The 8,018-nt window shown below is 40.2% G+C and overlaps 1 protein-coding gene across 1 annotated transcript; it reads left to right on the top strand.

The window, feature by feature from the left end:
• Nucleotides 1-3,506: 3,506 nt before the first annotated feature.
• On the top strand, nucleotides 3,507-6,760 carry LOC117865238 (COP9 signalosome complex subunit 8). The gene is made up of 5 exons (XM_034749394.2): nucleotides 3,507-3,696; nucleotides 3,785-3,861; nucleotides 3,968-4,149; nucleotides 4,976-5,083; nucleotides 6,447-6,760. Exons 1-5 carry the CDS (start codon nucleotides 3,613-3,615, stop codon nucleotides 6,584-6,586), a joined length of 591 nt encoding a protein of 196 aa, XP_034605285.1. The 5' UTR covers nucleotides 3,507-3,612; the 3' UTR covers nucleotides 6,587-6,760.
• Nucleotides 6,761-8,018: the final 1,258 nt, after the last annotated feature.

Genomic DNA, 8,018 nt, shown 5'->3' with positions numbered 1-8,018 from the left:
ATTCAGCCCATAAGATCATTCTATCACAATTCAATTCTAATTGTTTTGATCATGCCTTCTAACCCTGTGCAAACATAGCACCTTAAGTTGAATTAGCAGATTAGATGTATATTAGTCCTTTTGCAGAATTAGTTTTGCCTGTTTTTGTACATTTCTGCTGAAATAAGAGAAAAGAAGGTTATGGTTTCTAGATGAGAGGAATATACGTGTGGGATGAGAGGTTATGGGAGTAAGTGTTCTTTGATATTATTTATTAGTTATGACCATTGACACATAAGAGCACATGCATGGATTTACGATTTTACATCGAACAGGGATAAATTCATGACCTCAAGGAGCACACGCGCACACTTATCACTGAAATGTGCTCACACTGATTAAAGTTCCACACCCAAGATTTTATCCCTGGTATATGGAGCGATACACCCACGAGGCCAAAACTCAACTGACTGACCAAGAGGTTCTTCCCTGTGGAATGATAATTTTGTATATTGTAAGTTCATCTTAAGCATTCAATTCTGAGATACAATTGGTAGGCTGTCATTACATATAGGCCTGTTATTTGCACCAATGCCTTCTATGACATAATCTGCACCAACACTAGACCAGGTGGTATGTTGATGCCCTGACATATTTGGTACATTGACATGATTTCTGAATGTATTAAGGGACCATGTGGCATGATAATGTCATAACTGTGACTATGTTTACTAAATCTTGTAATTTCGAATTTTGTTTTTTCTGGATTATGCAGCAATCCTCTGGTGATTATTTGCTATTTTTGCCCCCATATTCTTGTGGTGCTATATTTCTGTTTACGTTGCAGACTATTTTCCTGAATGTCGTGAGTGGCTTCAAGTTGAATGAGACGACAGGAGATCTGGCCAGAGCAGCTTCAATTTGCAGCAGGTAGTATCCTTCTATGCTATATTTTAGAGAGTCATTAGTGGTGCAAGATTTTGATTTAGTTAATATAGGTACGTAACTCCTTAAACACTTCACAGCCCATGGTTCTCATGATATGTTTGTACAGCCATTTGTGTCTTTTGGGCATAGTCAGATGGACCAACCATAAAACCGATTAGTGATGCATAACTATGATTCTATGGTTATTTTGTCATTCTTTTATGTATAAAAGCAGGTGTGAGGTCTGTTTTGGCCCATCTTTTCCACTATCAATTCATTTTGAGGAAGTCTCTTTTCTTCTTGTCTTCAGTTTCTTGGAATTCCATATTTCAAATGAAGTTGCATTTATTGGAGGGGTCAGCCTAAACGGTGAAATTAGAGCTGTAAGCTTTCTCTGCTTCATGTAATATGCTTTGTTCGTAACCTAAAAGAGATGGCATGTGTTTTGTCAAAAAAGAATAGCTGAGGTTAATGTCTGAATTTCACAAAGAAGTGTCTCCTATTTTATTCTTCCAAGCCTACTCAGATGACAGATGGGCTGTTCAAATAATTAAACAGTGACTCCAAACTACATCTCTGAGCCCCCTACAACATTTCTGGAAGCTGTACCCCAGCCAGTATCCTGTTGCTAATGTTTATCCTGGCCCCAGAAATTTTTAGCTAGAAACTGGGTGAAACGGTATGTTGTTAATTTTTTTTATTTTTTTATAGCATTTGGATACGATTTGGTTCTGCTGATTTTTATGGTTTTTTATAGCATTAGGATACGATTTGTTTCTGCTGAAGAAGAATTTGTAAAACTGCCCAGTAGAGGTAATGAAGAGAGATGGAATTTTGACGGTCAACGGGCTGGGTTGAACGAGTGGTGCTTGGGGGATGGGGAGAAGAGGTGTAGAGGGAAACGGATGGTGCCATGTGCCCAAGTGAGGTGGAATTTTAGCCTGTTTATCAATCCAGCTCCCCCTAATTTGTACTTGTTCAGAACTTCGTGTGATAATGTGCTTTGCTTATGGAAAATAGTGTGCATTATTTATCCAATCCATGGATTGTTCCAGTTTATGGGACCTTGTCAGGAGCCCTGTCGTTTCTGTGCTGTCGCTGTTACTGGTTCATACCTGATCACATTTCATACTTGCATAATTTGCTTTCAGTAATATCTGATTAGCATGTAGCCTGGCAATGAGGAAAACAGAGCTCAAACTGGCACACTCAAATATCTTATGTTTTTGGTAGTCACATCTGTTTTTAACTGTAACCCAGCTGTAGTAACATTATTTTTCTCTGCCCCTCTTAAAAGGGGCCAATAATGGACAAGCAGGTTTGGCTATGGTAAAATTGGGATACAAGAAATATGTCATTCCCAAAATCTCAAAGAAGCTGTTTAAACCGCATAATCTTGATATGGAGATCTTGCCGTGCAGCAACCTCAAGCAGCCAAGCAGGTCATAAACATCTTACTTAGGCCTAAAGGATAATGTTTTTGTACAAGGTTCCTGGTTTACCAAAGCTGACTGTAGGCGTTTGGGCATCAGAGAATTGCAGTTCAAGAACACAGCTAGTTCGATTGGTGTAGCATAGTGCCAGACTGCCAGTTAAGCAGTGAACTGGTGTCAGTGTTGGGTTTCTTCATTTTGCTAGTAGGCTTAGGACGGCCAGCTTTGGTTATCCTTAGCTTTCTGGAATCGGAAACTATGATGCAAAACAGCAAAGTAACTCATTGGTATATATTTGAAGTTGTATTCTGTATCGTGCTCTCTGGCAAAGCCGTTGCCTGTTGGTTTGTTTCTTCTCAGCTTCTCGCTGTAGCTTAGCAACAAAAAACGCTTCCTCTCTGTTTTTTATCTTAATTACTATTTTGATTGGACTGACTAAATTCCTTAATCAAGTTGTGGTAAAGATTGATATTGTAATGTGTTCTTTTCATAACATATAAACATTGGTGTTTCAGATTCCATGCAAAAAATATTCGATCTGAAGATAGCCAAAACGCTCTTATATATTTTTCTTTGGTCTCCTAAACCAATCAAGCCCGTAGTCTGCCAAACAGGCCTTTAGAGTCGAGGATAGATTTTTTTTCTTTTTACTTGTTTTAACACGTGAAGGGTTTTCCCCCAGTCACAATGCTAATCACTTGAGTATGTGACTAGATGCTGCCTAACCTCATCGACCATTTTTCATTTTACATGAGCATGATATAGTATTTTAAAGATGGGATGATATCATTTAGACCTTTTCTTATATTTTTAGTTAAGTAAGTTCCTAGATGACATATAACAGTTATTATATGCTAGTCCACCAAACTGATGATCTCATATTCTCATCTATCCTAGCAATCATGGAGTTTTATTTAAACTCGTAAAACTCTTAATCTACAGAACTGCTACAAATTCTGCTGATACAAACACGAGGTTCAAATATTTTCTTATTATACCTTTAAATTTCAGACTAAGCCTAATCTAAAGCGTTTTCCTTTTTTTAATTTTTGTAATTAATGAGATGACGTGCATAGATGGAAGCCCATGTATAGAGATTGGGCCGGATGGCCCATATCTTCTTTTGGGTGGGCCACATGGTACAGACTAAAAGCAAACTCCTCCGAATTAACCCGAATCCCGCAAAGCCACAATCCCCAATTCCCAATTGCCACAAAACCCTCTCCGTGCCCTCCTCCTCCACCGCCGGCGATCTCCTCCTCCTTCCCCGCCGATGGATCTCTCCGCCGTCCAGACCGCTCTCGCCGACAAGTCCTACTCAGCCCTCGCCCCTCTCTGCGACGACATCCTCCTTCAGGTACCCTCCTCGCCTCTCTCCCACCCCCACCCCACATCCGCGTAAGGTTTAGCGCCCCGCCTCACGGGATTCCCAATGCGTCTCGCAGGCCGCGTCCAGGGGAGCCACCACCGACGAGTGGCCCTACGCCGTCCACCTCCTCGCCCACCTCTACCTCAACGATCTGTATGCAATCCGCCGCCCATTGCCCTCGTTTTTTCCCCATCCTTTTCAGCGATTGAGGCTAGGGTTATGTTACTGACGATGCCGTGGTGTGGTTGCGAGTGAGCAGGAACAGCGCGAGGTTCTTCTGGAAGTCGTTGCCGCAGGAGGTGAAGGACGCGCGGCCGGAGCTCGCTGCCGTCTGGAGGATCGGCCAGTGCCTCTGGAACCGTGACTACGCCGGTGTGTACACGGCTGCGCAGGGGTTCGAGTGGGGTCCTGACCTCGCTGATTTCATCACTTCCTTCCTAGGTATAGCGCTTGTTGTAACTGTTTTGGATGGCATATAATTTTCCTATGCTTTTCTTGCAATGTAGTTTAACTCAAATTGCTTGCTTCCATAGAGATTTGGTAGTTTAATGGCATGGGTCGGGAGACTGTTGGACACGTGGTCACCATTGGTTAGTGGTGGGAAAATTTATCTATAAAATTGGGCTGCACTGATAGATATCCTCATTGAATATTGTGATGGAGAAGTTCGCAGGGGAACTTCATGACTGTTATTTGATACTCTGGTTTCTGGTTATTCTTTCATTTTTTTTGTTTAGCAAGGTGTCAACTGGCCATAGCACCTTGTGAGTGTCATTGTGTTTCAGTAAGATGATATGTTTTCTATGCCAACATATTCGATATTTATATCCTTGTGACAGCATAATGCCACAATGCTAGTGAAGAATAATTGCTATCCATTACTTGAAAGGTGCTTATTGTTGTTAGCTCAATATCTGCTTTAAAAATGTAGTTATTAAAATGGCAAGAGTACCTCTTGATGTTGAGACCAAGGCAAAATTTACTTAATACAAAATGAGATGTCAAACAATTTAGTGATATTCTTCCTCTGACGTGCTCTGTAAAGAAAATATGATTTCCAGGCTGTTAACATGATAGAATGGTTTCCCTTTGCTTGGTTGATTTTTAGGAAATTGTTTAGTACCTATAGAAAGTATGATTTCCAGGCTGTTAACATGATTAATTCCTTTTGTTTGCTCGATCTCTGGGAAATTGTTCAATGCTTGCTTTTATAATATTCATGTAACTACTTAAGGTGAATATAAAATCTTCGTTTGTTATGATGCAGAAAGCTACAGAAAGAGAATATTCCAGCTGTTAACTTCTGCGTATTCTACAATCATCGTTGCTGATGTGGCTCACTTCATGGGGATGAGTGAGGAGGATGCTACAAACTGTATGTTTCTCAATCCACCAGTTAGAATTTTTTTTAATCTCAATATGAGTGTTCTAACATTTCAATGACCTCTTTCCTGTTTTGAGCTGTGGTGGAGTTCTTTTAATGTTGCACTCTTGGTATATGCTGAACTATTTTCCACTTTGTGATGCATAAATGTCTTAGATTTAGATCATTGTGTTTTTATGTCTTGGATTTTGATCATTGCGCTTTTATGTCTTGGATTTAGATCATTGTGTTTACAATGTGTTTCCTCAGCTCGTGAAGGTAAATGGATTGAAGAAATGATGTCAATTCATGATTTTCCCCTCTCTAGTCCTATCCTTCTGACACCAGTATCTTATTTAATATGATAGATAACATGATTAATTCTCCTCTACCTGTATATTTAATCTATTTAAGCATAAATGATCATGTGTATTCTGCATGTTTTCTGATAAGAACTTTTGATTGTATTTTACATTGAGCTTTATGTGCACTAAGCGTCATCTACTTGTGTTAAATAAGATGTTCATGTGGGTAATCATTTGTCCTGATTCGATAGGCTTCACTTATGTGTATGATGGTAGCTCTAAACTTATTTCTCATTGCAGCTACTTCTCAAGTACTTTGCCCTGTCCAGCAATATAAGGCATATTTTGTTTTGAGAAAGTCAAACTTTGCAAATTTTGACCAACAATTAGTCGAATGATTGCATGTCTAGTATACAAAAGTTGTATCGATAGATTCATATTTGAATCACTTTCAAGATGGTGTTGATTTTCTAGAAATTGACAATAATGCAGGAGAAATCAATGGCCAAAAAAATACTTCGAAGACTTGTTTTAAAATATGCCTTGCATCGTTGGACAGAGGCAGTACACTTGCTAATTGCTATGTGTAATGTGTTAGTGATTTGTTTTCTGTTGATCTCAGGCTATCCAAATTCGCCACCTCTCCTAGTTTGCCTACGTAGTAGCCCAGTATGAACTTTACACAGAAGTAGTTGCCTGTATGATTTATAGTTAGTGATATGGCAAAACTGTTATCTACTTGCCTGCGCTGATACATGCATTATATTTACTGTTGACCAGTGATTTCCAGGCCACCAACAATTTTCTTGTTTTCATTTTTCTGGATTTTTGTGGAGTTTATTTTTACTGTTACATGATAAGTTCAGTTTGCTCTTTGCACCATTACTTTCAGTACCTCAGATTGTTAGTGCTGGGAAAACATATCTGATATCTGTATGCTTACAAATGTGTGAAAGCAGCATGAACTACTTTGGCAGATGAGCCTTTTAAATTGTAGCACAGATAGTTATGCGAAATTTACTTCCTGCTCCAGAATTTGATTGTAACAACTTCCATATTTCCCATTGCAGATGCTGTGCAAAACGGTTGGAGTTTGGATGCTGCGACCAATATGCTTACTGTCAAGAAACCAAAGGCTCAGACCAACCAGAAGCTCGACGCAAGCAAACTGCAGCGTTTGACTGAGTGTGTTTTCCACCTGGAGCACTGATATGCTCACTATTAATCGCCTTGCGTCTCTGAAACTCCTCTCTGCCGAACAGATATCATGTGAGACCTGAGGGACTGGGTCAGTTTTTGGCTGGAAAGGGGAGATCTATCTATACTGAATTCTCAGTAACTTTTGGTTGGTGTGCTAGCGGTTACCACACCTATTGCCTGTTCATATGATGATTCTTCCTGAAGTCTGAACTAAAATGGTAGCAGTTGCTCGTGGACACGGCCCCAGCATATGAAAAAGTAAAATCTTTTAGATCATAAACACTTCTTGGTAACTTCAATTTGGTTCACACAAGGGATAAACATATCACAAATCCAAAACTGAAATGAGGAAACGGTGGCCATTAAATGGGCTATTATTCTCCGGGATTTTGATTTGCCGACGCCGTTGTGTTTGGCTCTCTAGTTGCGTCTTGAGTAGAACATGCTAATTGTCCTAACACGTAACAAGCTGCAGCACACTGGCTCTCTGTTTTACCAGCTACCTTGATGATGTCACTGGGACGAATGGTAGTGCGGGAACAACTAACCCCACGCAGAGAAATTTGGTCTGGTGATGGAACACTGATTTCGCTGAGTTCCCTATGCCTACCAATCCTGTATATGGCTCGCCATAAGCCTCACATTTTAGCACGCAATGTGCCATCCCCATCTTGTCTCCCTCTTCCTCCCCTCTACTCCATAGCATGCCCTTGGCTTCTTAGTTGCCTTTTATAGGGAAGATATATTCGTCCTAAGTAATCATGCAATCATATAGTACACCAGGTCATTTTTACATACACCAAATTTAAGGAAAGAACATGCCCTCTGCGGCAGGCAGCGTGTAGTCATCACAAATCATGACTCATACAATCGCACTACGTAATGTACTCCACCCACTTAGGACAGTCTCAACCCACTCTACCACAAGTGGAACTTCATGAGTCATTGTTACTACAGTCATCATGCCTAGTACTGCTTGGACTCCATTTTCTGGCATGATTGCCAGCAGTGCTAAACGCAGGGATGCCTTCACAATAGGCAGATGAATCCTGGTAGATAGATTGTTTTAAACTACGCCTTGCATTGTTGGACGGAGGAAGTATGCCATAGTTATTTGTTTTCAGTCCAACTCGGGCTGTCCAAATGGACCACATCTCTCCTGGTGTGCTTGCAACAGAATAGTGGCCTGTATGATTTATAGTTAGTGATGTGGTAAAACCACTATCTAATTGCTTACCCTGAGTTTTACTGTTGACCAGTGACTTCGGCGGAGAATGTTTGTGGGGCTGTTGGATGCCACCAACAATTTAATTGTTTCCATTTTTCTGGATTTTGTGTAGAGTTTCTTTGGTTGTTATATGATAAGTTAAGTTAGCTCTTTGAACTATTACTTTCAGTACCTCAGATTGTTAGTGCTGGGGAAACATTTTTGTAAGCATATA

This window comes from Setaria viridis, chromosome 7 (genome assembly GCF_005286985.2).
Source record: "Setaria viridis chromosome 7, Setaria_viridis_v4.0, whole genome shotgun sequence".
In the NCBI taxonomy this organism is placed as follows: domain Eukaryota; kingdom Viridiplantae; phylum Streptophyta; class Magnoliopsida; order Poales; family Poaceae; genus Setaria; species Setaria viridis.
This window is presented reverse-complemented; position numbering and strand designations above follow the sequence as displayed.

Coding starts and splice junctions, on each gene's coding strand:
- LOC117865238 (XM_034749394.2), top strand. CDS start 3,613: ATGGATCTCTCCGCCGTCCAGACCGCTCTCGCCGACAAGTCCTACTCA. Junction 4,150..4,975: donor TTTCATCACTTCCTTCCTAG/GTATAGCGCTTG, acceptor GTTATGATGCAG/AAAGCTACAGAAAGAGAATA. Junction 5,084..6,446: donor TGAGGAGGATGCTACAAACT/GTATGTTTCTCA, acceptor TTCCCATTGCAG/ATGCTGTGCAAAACGGTTGG.